This window comes from Pelodiscus sinensis, chromosome 6, assembly GCF_052426305.1.
Source record: "Pelodiscus sinensis isolate ZL-2025 chromosome 6, ASM5242630v1, whole genome shotgun sequence".
In the NCBI taxonomy this organism is placed as follows: Eukaryota; Metazoa; Chordata; order Testudines; family Trionychidae; genus Pelodiscus; species Pelodiscus sinensis.
In genome coordinates this window covers 54,163,928-54,186,883 of record NC_143057.1, presented here as the reverse complement: position 1 = coordinate 54,186,883, position 22,956 = coordinate 54,163,928, and the positions used below count along the sequence as shown (strand labels likewise).

Genomic DNA, 22,956 nt, shown 5'->3' with positions numbered 1-22,956 from the left:
AGGTATGAAGTAATGTTCTGTTAAAATGATGTTTTCAATATTAGTTGCCATTATCTGTATCTAGCTGTATATATCTACACTTAGATCTAGATGTAGAAATGGCAGCTAATATTGAAAACTTCATTTTAATAGAATGCCTCTTCATAACTGAATCCTGTAGTAGACTCTGATTCTGTTAAGCAGAAGTACCTCTGTAATAACACAGATCACTATTTCCCTTATGCATTTATTTGTAACAGGATTGAGAGAGCAAATGTTTGAAATTTATAACAGTTTTCCATTAAGCAGATTATGTTAAGTGAAAGTTAAGGTTGCATAGATAAGCACCCAAAAGTCAGGAAATGCCACAACTAGGGTCACATGCAGAACCTTTTCTCCTTGCAAGTACATATTAAAATAAGCATTTCAATTACATAATCACTATATCTCCAATGCGACAGAGAAAGATGCATTTTTTCTGTATCTTAGATCTTGTCAACACACAAACTTCCACTAGTTTAATTAAACCAGTTTAGCTAAACTCACGCAAACTCCTGCATGCACAGAATTTCACAGTAAAAGTGGAGTAAGAGGAAAGTTGTATTTAAAGTTAACTTAAGATAAATCAGAATGAGGTTTAAAATCACTCCTTATGTTAAATCAGTGAAGCTCTGCATGTTGATGAGCCTTGATATGCAGCATCTTCTAGTACAGAATAGCATGCCAAGGCTGGTGAACATCAGAATCCACGAAACATAGTTATGTTATAAAAAGGTAACTGGCTAAGGCTGCAGCAGTTTTTTTAATGTTGAAATTTTTGAAGCTAATGAGGGATTTGAATGCCTAATTCAATTCCCTTAGAGGTGACTTGGAAAATCCTACGCTAAAAGTATAGTGTAAAATATATTTAGGCAACATGCTACAGATTAAGAATAACATCTGAGAGTGCTAGTCTTAATTTGCTGGAATAGTTTAATTAACTAAGGACCTAATTCTGTAACCAGGCCTGAACTTCCAGTGAAGCTCTGCCTGGGAGTAAGGATCATGCTCATGCAGATCTGATTGCTCGACTGGGTCATAAATTATCTGAACAGTTAATTGCTTCATCCTTCAAACTGTACCCAAGGAATTGTGTGCTGTGGGTGCACATGGAGGCAAATTAGTTTACTGCCTCCCTAATTCAATGCCTATCTCAGGCAACATCTTTAGTGCTAAAGAAGATGTATTATTTACTTCAGGGTTAACTATCTCCCTGTCAGTAGACCACCGAACTATACTGAGAAGGAATTTGCCCCTGTGTCCTCAGGTGTTTTAAGCTTCCTTGGGTCTCAGCAGGCTGCTGCAGCATGTGAGCTATTTTGAGATAAAAACCACAGTGAAGAAAAAGCACTTTAAGGCATATAGGCTGACCTCACCTAGTTTACTGCATGGTAAAACTAAACTGCCTTATCTTCACTGTGTTTTTACTGCAGGATAGCTCTCACATGCTACTTACTCCAAGGTAAAAACAAACAAACAACAATCTGCTTTTTTAAGAGTGGAGATGTTGCTTTATAAAAAAAAGCCCTAATAAAAGGAGTAATTGTACCTTTGGTAAAATGTTCATTGTGCAGCTAACTTAGCCACGCTTACATGTACAATGCCACTTGCCTTCATTCTGAATGTCACTAAAAATGTCATACCACCTACACTACACTTGCCCAAAGTGTATTTTTCAAATTCTCATAAGTCAGTCATATCAGAATAATTCTTATTGGAATAATGTACTCAATAGTATTTCTCAATAAAGACTAGCCCTAGAACTGATCATTACGGCTGTTTTTAAAAGAGGTCTTTTTTTTCTAATCTACTCTCCTTATACTCAGAAGTGGCTAACGCATTTTTTGCTGAAAGTGTCCATAGTGGTGTGCTGGGGTGGGGAACAAATCAGCTTTAAACCACGAGGAAAAATTCAGCTCAAAGAATGAAACTTTTGTAATTGAAAAACAGGTATTTAGAATGGAAACATTAAGCAACCTTTAATACAGAGGTTACAAACACTTTTGCTATAATGCCTTCTTGCCTCTGATCTAAAAACCAATACCTCATGAAAATGAGATCCTGAAATTCACAAGCCACTTGGCCTTCAACTGGTCTTTTAAAAAGGTATAATAATATAGCAGTAACTACAGGCCTTTCTGACCATTAGCACTGACCACTAATTAATAACCAGACTGAAACAAAGACCCATTTACACAACTCCTTTTTTTAAGGTTCTATAAACAGGCCAAACTGCATTTCAGAGAGACAGGTTCAAGAGAATGTATTATGTTTGTTCAGATTAGCAGAGGCATTTCTCCTCTCTCTCTCTCTTCCTCTTTTAAATTCAGACAAACAAAAGAGGCAAGCTCTTCTTGCCAACAACTGGTGCCCCTTAGCTGGAAGCAGCTCGAATTGTCAGGTTCCTGTCAGACTGCAAAAGAATACCGACACTTCCCTTCCCCCACTCTTTTGTTGCTTTTAAATATGTGCACTTTAACTCAGCAGTCCTCACCATTAAACAATTCATTTTTCCTTGCCTTCTCTGCTTTAGGAGGGGGTAAAAATAGCAGAACATGGTCACAAAATATAAAGCCAGACATTCATTTCCTGTGCCTCGGTGTCTCATTCTTTCACCTCCTTGTCCTTAGGATTTGGCTACCAAATAGGTCTTAATCTGTAAACAAATGATTTTCTCTACAATTAAACCATTCATTTCTTTTTCCTTTCTGTAGCTGCTTGGCTGCTGTCCAATGCAGTGGCTCATAGATTCTTCTGTTATTTAGTGCTCATGATGGTTAAAAGGCAATAAGCTCATTTAGAGTTTATAAAACTATAAGCCATCAACAAAAGCATTTAATGCTTCTTAGAAGCACCATGGCTTTTGCCTACAAAATTAATAATATTTTTAAATGTGCTGGCCGTGGTTATGCACTTTGGATTTCTTTAAGTCAGTCACTGTATATTGCAAATACATGCATTCAGCTAGAATTTTAATTGACTGTGCACTTTCTTCTTAACACTTGACATATCATAGCAAATGCAATTCATCCTGGAATTAGTGTTGAAGCTCAGAGACTTTTGACGTTTTACTTTAAAAAAAACAAAACATTGCTGGAGCATTTCACAATAAGTGCAAATAATGTTTCCTCATTAAAAAAGGTGATGTGCACCACTGGAGGTTACTAAAGTAAACAATTTTTTTAAAAATTATGTTACAGTTCCCATCTTTCTACTATGAGTCTCATGTCAGGGCTTTATGATCCAACAGAAAATAAGTAATATCAAGGTCATCTTCCTTTGTCTCTCTTTTAACCATTTCCTGTTGAATGAAAATCAGTTCCTCAGAGATTTTGCATATTGGGTATATTTGAGTATCTACATTCATGCCTATAGGAACTGACCTAGGAGAGTATGATGCTCTGATGCTACTACATAAATGTAGGGTAGCTAATGAAAATTATTTTTTTACATTTTTCTGTCAATAAATAATAGAATTATTGATAGTGTACCAATAGTTAAATTTGCAGGTGCAAATCTCATTTAGAAATGACAGGTACTCAGCAATATCAACTTCAGCAATTTATTTTCAATGAAATGCTGCAACCCTATTCAAAGGCTATTACAGCTGCTGACATCAATCTGCCAAAATGTAGAGTGCTAAGCTCTACTAAAGATTTGCACCTATAAATTTAGCTACCAGTATACTTCAGTTAAATACACAGCATTTCTCCAGATATGCTACTAGAAATAATAAAGTGAGGTGGAAATGCACTATGGGAGGAATGTCAATAGGAGTTTTGCCTACACAATTTTTGCACGCTGAGGTTAGATTCCTGCATTTCTCTCAGCACCAAATACAACACAAAGTAAGGTCTGGTTCTGAAAGTTTTAATGGCCGTATTTCCTACTCATCCAAGTGGTCCTATTATAATGGCAGTGGTCCTAATTGGACTACTCATGGAAGTATAAGTACTGCTGCCAGAAAAGTTTGCAAGATTACATCCTATCTATTACAATACACATTTTAAAAGAGACACACCCACATTTTAATTAATCATATCTATTCTAATCTGCTAACACCAGGAAATAAGATGAATCTCACACTCTTCCGCCACCAACCTAATAATTTCTTTTAGGGGCACAGATCTTAACTGACAGATGCAAGATAGGATATAAGCATTTTCTTTCTTCTGTACAATATCTTAAATCAGCTGAAAAAAGATTTCTAGAGTGATACCCTCTGTCATCCCTCCTCCCCAGGATCAGAATTCTCATATAGCGAATTGGCAAGATAATTATAAATGAAGACTTCAAACTAGAACAATTTCTTTTTATAACTTCTCCATATGTAACACATTTTTAATAATCTCAAAAGGCTGGGAAGGTTTACAGGTAGGTTTTCTAAAAAATACCACATCGGGCATCTTTAAATCTAAGCTAAATATTAAGAGATTGAGGAAAAATGTAAACCTTGCAAGTCATTTGAAAACAGTTGGTAACTTTTCCTCTGAAAGTAAATCCAAAGGCTCAAAAAATAAATATTCAAGAGCATTAATTTGTTTCTAGATGTGTGCGTGCAAGTAAAACAGCAGTCATAATGTGGAAATTTCAGTCACATTTTGCAACTAATTGGAAGCAGATTAGAATTCTGCCTCAGGGGAACATTGTCAAACTAGAAGCTGGAGCAAATGAAGAAAGAGGTGAAAGCATCGTGAAGAGCTGACAGATTTACAGTGCTCAAGGCAATAAACGGGTACTAGATGAAAATGAATGTGCTTCACTGTACTGCATGCAGTTCTCTAAGTCATATCTCAGCAATAACAGCATACAGCTGAAACTATTATTTTCAGTGGAGCTGGCGGAAAAGGAAAGTGTAAGTGCAAACTAGATATTCAGACTGAATGTAAAAAAAAAAAATCACACAACAGCTGCAAGTGACATAAATCAAATTATTAACTGAAAGTCCACTTCTGCTATTTATATTCTCATTGAGTAATATTTACTAATGCAAGTAATCTCAGGGACAACTAACGCAGGAAACTACTACTCAACATGAGAAGGATTTTAGACTCAATACAACATGATCAAAAGTTTGCAGAATTCAGGCTCTTGAAAAGAAATAAAAACAGATTTAAAAAAATACTAGTAATAACAAGATAACCAGGGGATAAATATGACAAAGTTCCCAATTGTCAGTGGTAAAAATGTCTTTGAAAGGGATGGGATAGAGGGGAAGAAAACAAATATAACAATTATGGTGTAATGCAGTGGTCTCCAACCTTTTTATACCCAAGATCACTTTTTAAATGACAGACCAAGCTAAGATCTACCGTCCCACCCCTTCCTTGAAGCCCCGCCCTCTCTATTCTCCTCCTCTCCATCACTTGCCATCCCCAATCCTTATGCTGCTACTTAAAAAAAAAAACAAAATTCCCACCATTCCTCGCAGCTACTCACCTGTGCTGTTGCTCGGTGAGTAGCTGCTCCTCAAATGAGGAAATCTAATGTAAATGTACTGTGCAGGCACGCAGTTCAGAGAGGGCTCAAGAGCTACTTTTAGCGCCTCCGAGATCTACCAGTAGATCGCGATCTACTGGTTGGTGACCACGGGTGCAATGGAAACAGCAGCCTGCCTTCCACTTCAGTATCTGGTATCTGCTGAAGCATCATGAGAGATTGGTGAACCATTTGGACAAAAAATGTATGTAAAAGTGCATGAGGATTCTGAAAAGCTTAGTTGCCATATTTTTAAAACAGCTTCTCTAGTCTGGCACCCTTGGGACCTGACCAGTGCCAAACCAGTGAATTTGCCGGATCACAGGAGGTCGATATTGTCTTTCAGCATTACCATCACTTTCACTCCGTACTGGGTTCTTAGAAGACATTTAGGAGTAAATTAGAGTTAAATAACAGCTAAATAACAGTCCTGAGAGCCAGGAATGGTGGCTGTAAATAAACTATGGCCACACCCATGATAACTGGACATCCAGCTAGGGATGTAAAATCCCATTTAATCAGTTAACCGGTTAAACATAGTGTTAACCGGTTACCTGATTAGATGGGGGTAGGCAGGAGCTCCTCCAGTCGGACTGCTTTCAGCCCCTTGTGGAGCTACCAGCTCCCAGCCTGGTGGGGGTGAGGGGGGCAGCAGCGGGAAGGAAGCTGATCCCTAGGTACCAGTTAATCATTACCCGTTAATGGTGATGCTTACCAAATAACCAGTTTACTGTTATCTTTTAACATCCTTACATCCAGCTGGATGGACCATCATGCTGGACTACAGACGTTGCTAGACATCCTGTAGCGTGTTTTTATATTTTAACAGCAGCAAGCTATATTATTGTAGTTATATCAGAATACACCTTCATACAAGCTAAAACGGTTGGGAATCTGAATTTCTTTTTCTACTGTTCTTCACCATGTGAAGCAATAACATATAATATGTTCAAATTATGATAGAAATGAAATAATTTTTCTCATAGTCCAAGTCTCAGCAAAATTTCACTTTTATGTGTACATCATATTATAGTCAATCAAAAGAGAATTAACTGATAAGGGAATACTCCAGGTGTATATAAAAATACACTTCAGGTGTATCTTTCATATAACTTTAGAAAAAAAAAAAAACTGACAACTTCTTAGACATCTGGCCAATCTTATGTAAAACTTCCACCATCACCACTGATGCCCATTGAGAAAAAGGATCAATTTTTAATTTGTGTTTGTGTCTAATTTTCACTCTTGTTGCGAAGATATAGTTAGAATTTCATTTCCCTCCCCCAAGAAGAAAAAAAAGCAAGCACATACCCAGAAACACACAACTACTGCTGATGCTCTACAGTTATAAGCTTATAATAAAGCCCAGATTTGATAGTATTATCCATACACTGTGGCGAACCACACACAAATAAACAGTTCTCCGTGAAGAATAAAAACCCAAAGACCAAGCCCTTCCAATTCAAACATTATTGTTGCTTTTAACATGAGCCATCTATAAAAATCAGCCAAGAAGTTGACAGGAAATCCAAAAATAATTTGGTCTGGCCCGCTACACTGTGTGAAAGGAGGTTACAAGTTGCTTTTCACTCTTCCAAATGGTTGAGGTGGAAGAAACAGCAAGAACTGTAAAATCTAAGTTTGTTTAACAGACATCTATCATACATAAGACTGCTTTCTGACAGAGTCAGAACATTTTCTAGCATAGGTCTTTATAGCATTGCTAAAATATCACAGGGGGTGTTTTTTGAGTGAGTTGTGCTTTTGGCTAGGAAAGAACTATAACAAAACCTCTGAATTAAGTCAATGGCTAATGTGAAAGACTAAGAGTGTGCAAAATTAAACTGTGTAGTGTGAACAGCTAAAGAGGCCAGATGTGCCTCAAGCTTCCCTGGGAAACTGAGCCTAAACTTGGGAGCTTTCTTTAATCAAAAGGATGAAAGAAGGTGACTTCTAGGAGTTTACAAAAGTGTGACCAATTGGAGCTTAGTCTTCTGTTGCTAATTGAAGCATAAAAAAACCCCCAGTTTCTTAGAACCAACTACAAACATATAAGTTTTATATTCCATTGCCACATGATAAAAACCAGAATCAAGCTGACTGGTATAAAATTGACTGGCAACCAAAGACCAAGCTATTATTTCAAACTGTCATGGGAAGGCAATAAAATTGCTACCAGCTCTCCTCAAGTTACCCTTCAATAAAAAGAAGCCATCAGGGAAATAAGAGAAAAAGAAAACACATCAAAACCTTTAAAGTTCCTTTAAGTAAAATTATACTTCTGTGGCAAAATGCCATCTGCTTCCTGGTTAACATAGTAAGACAATGCCACAACCTGAACATCAGCTTTCTAAAACTACTAAACAAAATATAATCAATATATTTTCATTTGTTCTTTTAACTGTAAAAGCTGTATTCATATAGTGTGATTGGAATATGCTTAAAATGTCCCAGCGGGCATATATTTCTTATGTTACTAGTTGACAGTGAGAGTTCCCAGGAGGCAGAAAGCACAGTTGTCAAGCTGGGATAGCCCCTGAGAATAATATTCAGACTGAGATGACATAAAAATGAAAAAAAAATAAGTGAAATAAAAAAAAATAAAAAACAATTTCAATGTTTGCAGTAATTATTATTTCCGCAAAAATGCCTGTAGCCATGAGTTAGAAAGGATTTTATGTAAAAGATTCGAAATTTACCTAAAGCATTGCTTTCTAAAATTTACTAGCAAAAATAACTTCTAAATGTAAATGGAACTTGCTTTGGTTTGAAGTATCTGAAAACATTGCGTATGAAGTGCTGAAAAAACGTGACCTCTCTTTTTCAGGCTTAGGAGTATTTGCCTACCTACATGAAATAAGAATAGTAATATGATTAAAATTCTCTGATATTAAAGCATAATGTATTTTGTAATCGTAGTGTTGACGCAAGATTTTAACACTTATAAAGGAACACAGACATCAAAACAATACATGAAGTGTAAATCCAAACAAGACAGACATTCTAATTCACCACATCAGTTAATTTATGAACCTATCTGTTCCCAAAGCTATTTTAATCAAAATTCAACAGCCACAGGAGAAAAGTGCCAGTCCACCTCCTTGATTTTTCTTTCCACTTTCTGTCTCCCAAAAACAAAATAAAAAATACAAACAACTCAATTGTCAGTAGCCACTCTGAACAGTTTTACAACCTTTCTTTCAAGTGTAAATGCTTTGTTTCAATTGCCAAGACCATTTAGTCTGCATTAAACTGCCAGGGAAAGTGATTAGTACAACGTCGGCTTTAGTATAGCACAGTTCTAGGTTAGTCTTCATAGTTCAAGTAGCAATTAAGTTTCTTGTACTCAGCTGCTGATTTTTCATGGGTAAGACTGAAGAATATATCTGATTTAAAATTTGAATGCTATAATTTTAAAGCCCCCTTCAGATGAAGACTTACACTGGAAGTCCTGAAAATACAAATTATACAAAGGCATCAAGAAAGAAAAATGAAATTTGAAAGGTCCTGAAAAAAGGACTTATGACTTCTTTAATAAAACTCAAAATAGTCACTTCTAAATTCTAAACAGCCATTTATATTGTGTATTCAGATAATTATCTGAAAGTAATGAAGAGGAAAGAAACATGATCTTGCAATCCTCAGCTATACAGAAATATTCTTTTTCTCCTGTCTGTGTATAAGAACAATTTCTAAATTATGCTTATTACAAGTTGAACCTCTCTAGTCCAGCACCTTCGGGACCTGACAGATGCTGAACCAGGGAATTTGCAGGGCCACAACTGGGGGAGGTCAATATTGTCTAGTGGCATTACCAACACTTCCACTGCTTACTGGGTTCTTAGAAGACATTTAGGAGTAAATTAGAGCTAAATTATAGCACAGAACACTGAGAGCCAGGACTGGTGGCTGTAAACAAATGTTATAGGACTGCGGGAAACTTGGCCACCCCCATGATAAGTAGATATCTGGCTAATTAAAATCATGTTGGACCATGTATATTATAAGACAAGAGTGTGCTGTACTAGAGAGGTTCAACCTAAATTTAGTTCAAAATAGGTTTATTTTTTAAAAGAAAAATCCAATTTAAATACATCCATTTAATGCAATCTATTTTAATTCACCCAAATTCATAGGGCATTTTTGCAGGGAAGTGGCCATGTCTATACTAGGGGAAGCTTTTGAAATTATTTTCCCCTTGCACTGCTTCCTACTGCCCTGGAATTAGCAGTATTGGAAGCCCTACTGCAGACAACCCACCTGCTGCTCACACATTCTTCAACTCTGTCATCCATGCCTACTGGGGGCAGGTCAAAGCAGTTTGCTAGTATTGGTTCTGCTAGACTGTCATTAGCAACACTGAGGAATCTTTGAAAAATGTCCATAGAGTAGGCTAAGCTAGTATGAGTCAGTTAGCTGTAAAAAACTGTTAAAAAAAACTGTAAAAAAACTGTAAAAAACTGGGACCATGGGAAACTTGGCCACACTCCTGATAAGTGGACATTTGGAGTGATGGACCATGGATGTTGCCAGACCAGAAAGCCAGACTACAGAGATTCAACCTATATTTAAAAGCCTTAACAATACACCAAATCTTCAAATGGTGTAAGGAAATCATTATAAGATCGCTATCTAAAGATCTGGCCTGGTATTTCTAATTTAAGGGGAAAGGCACAATGAAGAAGCTGGATAATCTCACCAACCCTTCTTAGATATGTAGTGAGGTACTGAGGATTCTGGCTAGCAGAGTTGTATGTTATGACCAGGGCTCAACAAACTGCGGCAAGAGCTACTCGCCAGCCCCGCACGGCACATGCACCAGACCAGCACTGTGATGAATGGGGCGCATGGAGCGACCGGCTGAAATCTACTCGCCACAGGCGAGTAGAAACAGCGATTTGTCGAGCCCTGGTTATGACATTATATAAGTACTGTGTAAATCTTATATTATGCTTTAAGTACAGAATAACCTGCCACTTCCATCTGATAAATCTCTCTACAGACTTCATCCAACAGGAATTATCCCTCCTAAAGGGCAAAAGATAATCTGAATTACTACAAAAACTTGAATATACTCATGGGGGCCAACCGAGAACCATGAAACAAGGCGGGGGGTGTATTCCATACTGCTTGAGCTATGCATGAGAGTAAAGCAGAGCAACAGACTATTCAGTAACTGTATCTAGAGGGGCTGCATGTTAGTGCCTAAATAGCTGTGAAGGAAGTCTAGCCTCATAGAATCATAGAATCCTCAGGCTGGAAGAGACCTCAGGAGGTCATCGAGTCCAGCCCCCTGCCCAAAGTAGAACCAACCCTAACTAAATCATCCCTCGTGGAAATAACTAACTCCAGCACATATATCAGTGGTAAACAAATTGCATCTCTTTGGGGTTCTACACGTGGCCAGTGAGAAACTTTGATAATCGTTGCCCACACACAAGTTGCCAGATTCCACTCGTTTCCCTCTGTGTACTTTTTTTTTTTTTTTTTTTTTTTTTTAACTACAGGTTGAACCTCTCTAGTCCAGAACTCTCTGGTCCGGAAACATCCGTGGTCTGGAATTATTTTAGTTACTTGGATATTTGCTTTTCATGGGTGTGGCCGCATTTCCCGCAGTCCCATTAAGTTTGTTTACAGTCACCAGTTCTAGCAGTGTTCTGTGCTGTTATTTAGTTCTAATTTACCCCAAGATGTCCTCTAACAGCCCAGTAAGCAGTGGAAATGTTGGTAATGTTGCTAGACAATATTGACCACCTGTGGTCCAGAAAATGCTCTCATTCAGAACCAGTCAGGTCCTGAGGATGCAGACTAGAGAGGTTCAACCTGTACAAGTATTACTAAGTGGCACCCATGTAAAACAAGGACATGAGAAGTAAGATCGATGATGATTTCACACAGTACTGACTGGAAGAGTCGAGCGCTCTCTCTGTATCTAATCAAGTGCTGCTACAGTTCAGTAGGCACAACCTGCAAAGTCTAGATAAACAAGCACAATTAACAAAACTGCCCTAATCCCCAGAGATAGTCTTGGTTTACAACAATCCTGCGGCCCACTGAGATGAAGGAGGTCCACTCACCAACCTAGCTTGCCCATCACTGATGTATGCAGTGTTGCAGCTGTGTCAGTTCCAGGACCTGAAGAAAAACTCTTCTTATGCTTGAAATCTTGTCTTCATCACCAGCAGAACTTGGTCCACTAAAATAATATTACCTCCTCCACTTTGTCTAACTCCTGCATGCTATTTTGCTCAAACCAGTCATTTGCTCAAAGGTGAGGTAAGCTTTGCTTTCTTGAATAAGAGTCTGCTAGGTATCTCGAGTAAGGTCTGATATGCCACGTTCACAGGTAATGCCACACCAAAAATAGTGTGCAAGATGAAAATTCATAGACAGTTAAGACTTCAGTTGCAAAGAACGTGCATGCACAGCGTACCTAAGCATTAATTACACAACACACATCTTTTTAGCTGACCTTGTTGCCTACATTTCATATTTGACTGCAACCTCCTAGCTCCCGATTTCTTTATAGTATTCATTCGTATCCTCTGATGTAACCCTTCCTGGGTCAAATCCCACAACACTTTTTCCTCACTCATGCAGTGGCTACTTATATTCATAGTCTCACTGGCTTCAAGTGGAACAAAGGTTACATGATAGAGCACTATATTTGGATCACTTCCATCCACTTGCTCAAATGTGGGCACCAAAAAAAAAAATGTCTTGCGTTTCTTCATTCCCCATCTCTAATTCTCATAGGATTTTGCCCAGAGTACTCCTGGTGCATAGTGCCTGTTTTCTCAATTCAAATCTCCAAATGACTGAGGTTGCTGAAGAGCCATTAAGTAAGTATAATACAACTTCTGTGACTTGTCAAACTGCAATACGCCTGCTTTTTGGTCTACAGAAACGGAATCAAATTGAATGTGCACAGGACACGTATTAAGGCCAGTCAGCCCTTGCAAACTTTTCAACAGAATAGATTTGGCTTTGCTTCATGAAACACACCATTCTCAAAAGAAGTGGTGAGGAAGAGGTCGTCTTCTAGATATAAGGAACAGAACCTATCCATCCTTAAGCAACATCAAGCTTGCAGCTTTCTAACAGGTGCTATTAAATTCCATTTCCCCTTAACATCTTTCAAGTCTTTTCCTTTTTCATAGGCAAATACAGTTTATACCAACTTAATAAATATATACTGTTCTACAAAACATGAATAAATCCTGCTCCAGTTGAAATCAAGGGAACTTATTGCCTGAATAAAACAAGCAGCATTTGGCATCAAATCTACTTTTTCAAATACAAATCACAAGGATAACATAGTCCAAATACAGAACATAATGCTTAACATCCAAAAGACATGTTCAATTAATGGAAAGCAGGCCACAGATTCTCATATAGATGTCAATATTATACAGCCTAAAGCTGGCACCTTTTAAAAGCTAGATCACACATTTCTTAACAAAAAACACACTCGTTTTAGCATGCAAAGAAACTAGGAGTTTCAGATTTATGATTTCAGTGCTTGTTGATAAAATAGCTTTCCAATTATCATGGCTCTCCTAGGAAAAGCAGGAATGCATTATGTGTTAATGATCACAACCAGGGGTCCATGCTTTACTCTTTTGTCAGAACTATAGCAGATCCTCCCCGCAGCTTCACCATTAACATGTCTGTTTCCTGTCAGCCCACTCAGAGATAATGTCATTTATCTCAGGGCGGCACAAGACCAGTCATTAGCTTCAATAAAAGACCTCAAACAAAAGCCGGATGATGTTTTATCTGGGGCTCATAGTCTGAAGCCAAGAATCTTATTGCTTAACAGCGCAGAACTTGAAAGGTATCTTTAAAAAAATATTTTCCAACTATCAGCTATTTTAGGACACTTATTTGATCAACATAGTCTCTGCATGGAAATTTTTAGTTAATGGTTTTATCACATGGAATTAGGCAACAGATAGGGGCTTACTAAATTTATCATTTGAGAGATTTTTCTCTCTTTGGGGAAAACTGACAGAATTTAGGTTCTAGCTAAACTAAACAGTAAGATTTTTGAAGAAATGGCTATCAGGAGCTGATTCAGTATTATAAATTCTCCAGTGACTGAACTTCTGGAAATGTCTTTAAATAAAAGTGGAACTGGTTAAAATATATGTACAAACATGTGTTTTCACAGCCTTGCTTATATTATTGCAAGTCAGAAAGTTTCTATAAAGTTCCAGATGAACTTTTTAAAATATTTTTTTAAAGCAGGAGTCAAAATATGAGCAAATCTCGAGCTATTCAATTCTTGTCTTTATGTTGAAAACTAGGAACAGATGGGTACTTTCCATGTTACTTGACTCTGGTTATTGAACACCTCTGTGGTTATGGGAGATTTTTGCTTAGCACTTTTAACATACATTTCATTTATTGGACTATAAAATGCTACTTTGGAAAAACAAGTCTTTATATAAGTCTAATTAAAACAATCTTGCAGCAAAACCATTTAACATGGAGAATATGCTTAACCTCATAACATCTGGACAATCAATCTTTTTCTTTTTAATGGGTATTTATGAAGTTATTAAAATTGTAAAAGTACTGATGTCCTAAGTGAAATATAATTTGCCTCTAGTTCAGAATAACCTCATCACCTTCAATACTCTGTGGTATAAACATTCTAGACCACCTTCCATTGTTTTAATGCTACTTTAGCCTTGCACGGGAATTCAATAGCAAAACTGGTCAAACATATTCTCTGAGGTCAGAGAGTTCACACAGAAAGCTTTTCTCAGTCAAAGGGCAACACCTCTTCACCCAGCTCAGAAAGCACTGTCACACTACTAGACAGCACTACAGCACATTAAGAACCTTGAGCTGTGCTTATTGTTAGACACCCATAGTTATCGCTGATTTTAACAGCTAAATCCCTTATGTAGCTTTCAAAACAGTTTGCTATCAAACAACAATGGACTTTGTTCTTTAATTACAGCAAATGACCTTTTTGCCCTTTTATTTCACATTGAATAAGCTACACCCAAGAAGTGGTGTTTGTAAGGCATAAAATATATGGAAAGCATATATCCATAAACTAATTTATCACAGTATGTCTTCAGTGATTTACAAGCACTTGTAAAATGTGCATAGAATTCCCTGATTAAGTGTAAAAAACCCAGCTATGTTCAAAGAATAAAATAAATTATACCAGTCACGTATGGGTTAATTCACTGAAGACAACTTTCAGATGTGAAATACAGTCTTAATGAAAACCAATAAACCAAACACAGAAGAAGTAGATTTCATTTTGGAATTTTACCAGATTCATTAATTTTAAAGATGGAAGACAGCTAGACTTTTATATATATAACTCTTGCTGTAGACTTTCTGTATTTCGTCCCCCTCCCTAAACAAACAGAAGATTTTAATATCCCACGCTAGTATTACCATGTTGCGAGCCCACCCATCCATGCACCCACAATAATCAAAATCTAGAATATAATACTACCGTAGATAATCTGAACATTTGTCAGTGTAAAACCAATTAAAATTACAAAAGTGTAACTGGGGTGAAGAGTACATATTGACAAACATTTTGAGTAATGCTGCTTAAAAAAAAATTAAAGGGTGGAAAAAGGAGACGGGTTTTAACACTAAAAATCTCAGGAGTGGTTAGCCTACCTGTCAAATGTACTTATTCAGACATGTCACTGGTGGCTTAACCACAATATATATGAATATAGCTCAAACATCTTAGAATTATAGCATACTTTGACTTTATCCACATATAAGGGGAGTGGCGACTTTTACAACATACTTGTGGTTTCTGCATAAAAGAGCCAGCAGAACACAGTCATTGATTTAATTAGACTTCATAAGATCCAATTTATCATGTTTTACATGACTTTCTGCAGTTAGGAAACAGAATAAACAGACCAAAAATAGACATTTGAGCATACTGTGAAAATTAAACAGTGACTGCAAATCTTGGATATCTTTGCATATCTGCTTCAAGTTTTTTTTAAAAAGAGTAAACAAACACAATAAAATATTCTCTAACACCACACAAAGAAACTCAGGTTTTGAATCTGCAAGCATTAACTGATCTGTATCTGACAAGACATTATTCAAATTTATGAGACAACTCATTCATAAACATTAAAATGACTGGAAATAGACTTTAACAGCCAGGCTTGAACATTATATAGTCATCTACAGTCACACTGGTGCTTTTGGGGGCATGTCACATCTATACACATACGTGTATAACCAAAGCAGAAACAAAATGATCCCTAAAAAATTATCTTGCACAATCTGTTATTCTTTTTTAAAACTGAAGTTTCATTGATAGCACTATAGGCAAGATATAAAATTACAAGCAAGATCTGCAGTGAGTTTTGTTTTCCTATGCCAAAGAGACATTATTTAAAGAAATTGCTCTCTGGAGTGAAACAGTAAGGGATGTTGTTTAAAACAATAAGCCAGCACACCAGCATGATAGACAATGGCCAACACTGCAGGACTCTAACGTGTGAAGCCTGTAGTAAAGTTACTGTGTGCCAACAGCAGTGGGTGTTTGTGGGATTGTAAGCACCAAGAATTCTATAAAGCTAAGAGCTGGAAAATAAGGTGTACCTTTGACTCAAAACTACTCCTAGCGTGTTTGTTCTTAATTTACCTACTATCCTATTTACATTACACTGAGGGAAGATTACTTGAAAGTATGAATTCATTCTTCATGCAGTTTCCTGTGTGACTAGAGTGAAAAGAACACAAAAACTGGAGAAACCATACTACTCTCTAATCTCTGTTGCCATGACAGCAAGCCTTTGAGATACTGAAATGTTCAGATTGCCAGCTAAACAAAATTGTTGAATGTGAACATTTGGCTGAAAGATTAAAAGGCTAAGGGGGTTGCAAAAGGGCAGTACCTCCCACATTCCAGGCAGCCACTGAATCCAATCAAATGGCTCTGACTCTTTAACCACAACCATTGTGAAGACTGGATTAGGGCAATTTATCTAGATAGTTAAAGCAGATTAGAGAACTGCAATTTGACGACTACTGGCAACAAAAGTAAATGCCTACTGTACTAAATTAGTAAAAAGACCATAGGATTTTAGGACACAGTTGAGAGTGAACAGAAGAGCTTTAATAAATCGGCGTGCAAATTTACACCTATGAATTAATTAAACCAACAGTTTTTCTCATCTGTATTTAGAAAAGTTAAGAGATGATTCAAATTGACCTGTAAATATACTATCCTTAAAATGAAAAAATACCTGCAATATGAAACTCAAATGTGCTCCTCATCCAAGACTTTTGGAACTACCTTTCCGTTTTCTTAACAAATCTAATCCTATCAATAGCCCAAGAGTTTATTGACACATTACACAATTTTAAACATCAGCAATGAAACACAGAATGAGGCTCAGAATATGTTGTAAATAGCATAAATTTTCCCAAGGACTTCAATCCATGTGGACTCTGGTTTATAACTCTGCACACTTAATACTAACCAGAAAGTTTTCCCATAGCTTAGAAGTAAGTCAGAGTTGTAAAGGCAGGTAATTTAAGAACAATTCTAGGCAGTCAATCATGCCACAAGCTAATACCCTTAAGGTTCTGGTTGGGAGGGAGGCAGGAAGGAGGTGTCTGAGAAGGTGTCTTTGTTTAACACAACCTGTAGAATTCATTTGACTCTAATTATGGGCCGACAATAGCTTCTAGAGAAGAAACCTTCTGCCCTCTGAATAGAACAATTGCTGCTGACACTAGGGAACTTGCCTGACCAAGCAATAACAATAGCCAAGTCTTTCCCCACCCTCTCCTAACAATACAAGGCCATTTATTCCTTCAGAGAGCATCCTGAAAGAAAAAAGACAGAAAAACAGACAGAAAACACCACTTGATTTCTTTCACACATTTCGACCACTCGGCAAACAAGAAGTTCACAGCCAAGAGCCTAGAGGTGATCAGTGCTCAGATAAAAGACAGACTGCCCTGACAGGAGACAAACTGTTCCCCCACATTTGAGAGAAAGATAGTTTGTGCACACATCACAGTACAAGGTGCACTCCCCTCCCCCAACTCCTTTCCTCCAGGCCAATTATTATAGACACTGAGTGCCTTCTGGCTCAGCCCTCCCCATTCCCCCCGCACCAGCTTCCGGGGCCTCTTGTCTGTTGAGCAAACACAAGAGCCCCCCTTTCCCCGACACCCAAAACTAGGGTGGAGGGAAGAGCCGAAGTATCTGGGGATGCATCCCTCCTCCTTGCCACAATCTAAACTCCAAACAGAAGCTTGGGGGGGGAGAAAGGATGTGAATTTCATTTCCACCTTGGCAGAAGACACATCCGCTTGTATACTAGAGTGCACAATAAAAAGGGTAGTAAACAAAACCCAGGCAGCTAGGACTGAGCCACACACACAAACAAGCCTCTGCTCCGCAAACACGTGTCCTCGACTGCTGCAAACATCCCTCCGGAATGTTACTCTCAGAACAGCCCCATCGGCGAGGCTCACTTCGAATTCTCCTTTAAAATAAACAAAGGAGGAGACAAGACAACACGAAACAAAACACGTTTGGCGGGGGCAGAGGGGGAAGAAATTAGAGCGAGGAGGCAAAGAAACGTCAGCCTAGCATCTTCTCCCCGGGAAGGGGGTTGGGACACAGGGTTTATACGGATATCACAAACACAGAACACAAATAACAGGAGCCAAGACGACAGCTGCGGGAAGTTTGTAACCGACACAGGGGGAAGGAGCTGGGGGGAAGAGGAGCTGGTCCTACCTTTTCTGTTTTCAATTTCTTGATTCGCCTGTGGTTCTCCTCCTCCTCCTCTTCCTTCTTTACCAAAATAGAGTTCCCCATTAACCCTGAATCCGGGGCGATTTTGTTCACCTCCCCCACTGTGGAGGCGGCACAGTGGAAGGGGCTGTTGCTCCCACCACCGCCTCCCTTGGTCCCGAAGCCATACAGGTGCCCAGAGGGAGCTTGGCTGTTGCCACCCCCACCGTTGGGGTGGCCCTGCTGCAGGTCAAGCTGCTTGTCCTTCCTGGATTTCCCCGCATCCTTATCCCGCTTGGAGCCTCTGCTGCCCTGGGCTTTACCTGGCTTCTCCTCTTTGTTTTTCCCGCAAGAGGCAATAGGATTGTTGTGGCTGGTGTTGTTATTATTGCCGTTTGGGTTGCTGCTCACACTTTGACCCAGTGCTGAATTCATGCCAGTTGCCTCTCCAGGGCGCCCTTGGACTTCCTGCCTCTTGCCAGCACTGCTGATCTCAGGAATCCCATACAAGGCAGCAGAAGGCAGAGATTTATTAGCATCCTTAGAAGTTTTACTCCTTTTCACTTTTGATTTGCCAGTCTCTTTGTGAGAGGAATTCCCCTGGGGGACTGGGGGCTGAACAGAAGCAAATTTTAGGCCATCAGCTAAGGTAGCATTAGCCCCACTGGAAGCCAGACCCCCACAATCCTTGGAGCTGGGGGTGGTGCTGCTGCTGGTATTCGTGGAATTATTCATCTCAAATTTCTGTCTGTCCTTCTCCAAATCGGCGTCCAAATCGATTATTAAATTTCCAACCCCGATTTCCCAATCATCACCACTGTCATAAGTATCAACCGCGTTTGGATCCACACCTTTTCCTGCAGTGGAAGTGTTCACTGACATCCTGAAGATGAGATCTCGAGCATAAAAATCCGATGAACTTTCCTTTGGAGATGAGGGGACATTCGTTAATCTCCGCTGGACTTTTTAAAAATTATTATTTAACTCCTCTTGTCTTCCTCCCCTGGTATGTATAGGTTTATACCCTGAAGTCCAGGTCCACCTTTTCCTGTGAGGAGGGGAAAAGTCGAATATTTCTTGTCTGGATAATACCAGAATATAATACGATTAATAGAGGGGGTAAATTGGGGCGGGGGCAAGATCATTCAATAATTCCACGTTTTATTTTGTTTAAAAAGTTGTTAAATACGAGGCAATTGCTGTGATTATATTAGTGAACATCTTGAATCTACTTGCATCCCAACATCCATGATCACTCTTAAAAAGTCTATGTACCCGGAAAAAAAATCCCAAACCACCCTAACTACATGATTTAAATCCACAAATTCAGAGAAATCCAGAGTTAGGGCTGGTGCCTAGCTGTAGGAGCACATATGTAATTTAAACTCCTGGACCCCTACTTCAACACAAAAACGAGATAGGAAGGACGACTCAGTGCATTACTTGGATTTTGTGATTTTAAACCGGATCTTTGAAGTTTTGTGACTTTTCAATACTATCTTGTGCCCCAATTTTACTTAACCTTTGGCAAAGGTGAAAGGAGGCATGAATCCTGTTTTTCATTAATATAAGACAGCTTCCATTTAAAAATAATATATAATTTAAAAGGTTAGTTTATTTCAAGAAATATCCCACTCTATGGGTAAAAAGTGTCTCTTCTTTAAAAATAATATACCCAAGAGCATTCTACAACCAGTTCTAACGCACTACTAGGTTACACAATTGCTCAGTCTGTTAAATATAGTATTACTGACTGTACAGGAAACTGATTAAGACATACACTTTAAGTGATCTGCACCAAGGTGGCCTCAGCGACCGCAAATGAGTGTGTGTTTGACAAAGCTTAGTTAAAACGATTTTAAAGGGATCTATCCATTTTACAGTTGACTGTCTCAATATTTATACATATATAGGCATATTGCTTACCTTTATTCCTTTATCATTTTTAATTAAGCCAGCAAATCAAAATGCTGTTTCCACTCGACTCAGCAACAACTCTGTGCCTCATTTTACTTAAAGAACAAAGTGATCAAGAAGTAAAAAAACAAACAATATCTCAGCCAGTATAATCTCTCAAAAATATATCTCCCCCCATTTTGACACCCGGATCAGGAGTCCTTTATTTGTTTTGTTTTTCCTCCTTTCTTAAAAAAAAATGATGTTCCTCAACTTTAAAAGCTGGAAGATAGTATTTCACATTCAGAATAGGAGCATCAAGGACCTATTTTTGGTTTGTTTGTTTGTTTCTTAACAAGCACAGAGATGTAATAATAACAATTTTAAAATGTTTTCCAACTTCACATTCCGTCTTCAACTCCAGACTTCAGAGCCATCCTGATCAGTAAGTAATGATCCCATGAAACAAACCTACAGGCGTCCGGTTGTTACAAGACAGAATGTGCTAACATCGGGATAAATTAGTGAAAGAGAGGAAGGAAAAAAAAGAAGAAAGGACTGAAAATCTGGGCTGGATTCCGCCTGTTAGTCGGGAAGTGGCATTTTTTTCGCCCGTCCTGACAGATCTGATTTCTTGAACTAACTTAAGGGGGGAAAGGAAGGGGGGAGTGAGGAGGGGAAGGGGGGGCGAGAAAGAGGGAGGGGAAAATCAGTGTTCTGATAAACCAGTTATCAGAACATTTCGTGGGAGTGGAGGAAAGAGGGTGTTTTAAAATTAAGTAACTCTTCCCAAGGGGGAGATCTGGATTTATTCCCCCCCCTTTTTCTGTTGTAAAAAATAGCATCCGAACTACAGTGTGTGGTTGGGGGGGGGGGGCGTGGAGGAGGAATCCGGGAGCTCAAGCTAATCAGTCACGTTGCAAGTAATTCAGTAATTAGAGACAAAAGAGATAAAATAGACGTTTGGTGGTTGTTGTTGGGCTTTTTTTTTTTTCAAGACAATTTTTTTTCTTATTGTTTTATCAAACATTACATCGTCTTTTTATTTATTCCCCTCATGTCCCCCTCTTTGCCTTTAAGTCAGATGGTCTCGGAGCTTGGCTTAGTATTTTTAATTAGCTGGCGTTTGGAAGCTAAAAGCTGTAATGAATTGTTGATGGATTGGAAAGGAGAGTTGGTTTGCTGGAAATGTTAGGGCAGGAGGGGGGATGGGCGAGTTACCAACAACCAACCATCTAAAAGGAGCGATTTTGTTACAGTTCAAGCCTTTCACATCACGTGACGATCAAGGGCTCAATTGGTTGTCGTGAGAACAAAAATGGGTGACAAGCGTATCAAGAAAATACTGATCTGGTCTTTAGGAAAAAAAAACCCTTAAGGTCTGTTTCTCTCCCTCCCCCTTCTGCTGCTGGCACAGCTACAAGTTATGAATGTGAAACATTTCTCTCTGAGAACTGGGTCTCTGAAGTTAGGAATGAGTGAAATGTACTGAACACCACGGAAAAGCATATGTTAGCGAAACACCTTATAAAAGCTTTCCTCAAGTTATCTGCAATTTGTAGTAGTTTAGAGACAAGAGGATGGGGGAGGGTTAGGGAGGTTATTTCAAGGTTTTAATGCCTTCGTATATAAAAGATTAAACATTTGATAGCTTCCAAGTTAGCCTCCATTCTAAACCCACCATAGATTCTGTTGGGGGGGATGAAGGTTGTCGGGCTTTTTTTGGAGTGGGGTTGTAAAACATATGGGCGTCACCAACCCCTAATTTAGCATTACATTGTGGGTATTAACATGTGACGAGAGAAGAAAAACTCCTGCTCAGCTAAGCTATTTTTGTACCCCATAGGTTCTATTAACAAGTTGCTTGCTCTTTTTACGGGAGATTGAGTGTAGAGCGAGAGAAAATATGCTGGCTGGCCTGTAGTTGTGTCACTTTTATTTTCCCCTCTTGGTCACTTAAAAAACCAAAAAGGTAAAAACGTCCCCCTCCCCCAACCGAGTGCACCGTCAATATGATTTGTGTGAGAGGCTACAATGCTTTCACCCTCACCTTCATATCCCTTAGATAACTCAGCCTACTCGTGGTTTTCTGATTGTTGTTTTTAAACACAAATAATTAGTTCCTTATTTCAATGCACAAAACTCATAATACTCCCCTTTGCATGAAAAAAATCCCCTCTAAGTGCTATAGACACACCACGCAACCGTACTTACGATCTGTATTGGATCGAGTTGACCTTTTCCTTCTAACTGCATTGAGTATGTTTTTGTTGCAGCCGCTTTTTATTTTTGGAAAAAAAATCTAAATTTCTTCAACAGATTTATTGTGTTTGGAAGAAAAGAGCACCAGATATCATGAACCTTCCTTTTTAAAACAAAATTTAAAAAAATAAAAATCCCCCTGCACACATATATACACATACACACTACACAACAAGCTGGCTTTACTGCAATAGTGAGCAGCAGAAATCAGAACTGGAGAAGGGAGAGTGTGTGAAGCAAGCACAGACTCTGTACCTGAAAGGGACTTTTCTTTGTTCCCAATGCCCTTTCCCATCTGCCCAATCAGAGACCAGCTTTTATGAAACCGGGCTCTCTGATTGGATAGCCGCTCCTCTCGGCTGCCGAAGGGGGTGAAAGGGAGAAACACACACGCATACATACATAGAAGCCTTGTATTTTGCAATCCTCAAACTACATTTAGTGCTACAGCAGGCAGCCTCCTGCTGCAGCAAGATACAAATCATGTTTCCCATTTCAATTACAGCATTATCCTATATAACATTTCGTGTCAAGAC

The 22,956-nt window shown here is 38.6% G+C and overlaps 1 protein-coding gene across 3 annotated transcripts in view; it reads right to left on the bottom strand.

Annotated features, from left to right (window-relative positions):
• The window catches only part of ZNF608 (zinc finger protein 608), a 120,661-nt gene extending 97,986 nt beyond the window's left edge, over positions 1 to 22,675 (bottom strand). The window contains exons 1-3 of one of the 3 annotated variants that reach the window (XM_014577046.4): positions 22,373 to 22,675; positions 20,189 to 20,274; positions 18,266 to 19,310 (exon numbers count right to left, since the gene is read on the bottom strand). In XM_014577046.4, the coding sequence (XP_014432532.3) occupies positions 18,266 to 19,144 (879 nt within the window). In that variant the 5' untranslated portion in view covers positions 19,145 to 19,310; positions 20,189 to 20,274; positions 22,373 to 22,675. Of the gene's footprint in view, positions 1 to 18,265; positions 19,311 to 20,188; positions 22,351 to 22,372 lie in introns of those variants that run through there. The other 2 variants (XM_006130110.5, XM_089779281.1) reach the window with 2 other exon arrangements.
• Positions 22,676 to 22,956: the final 281 nt, after the last annotated feature.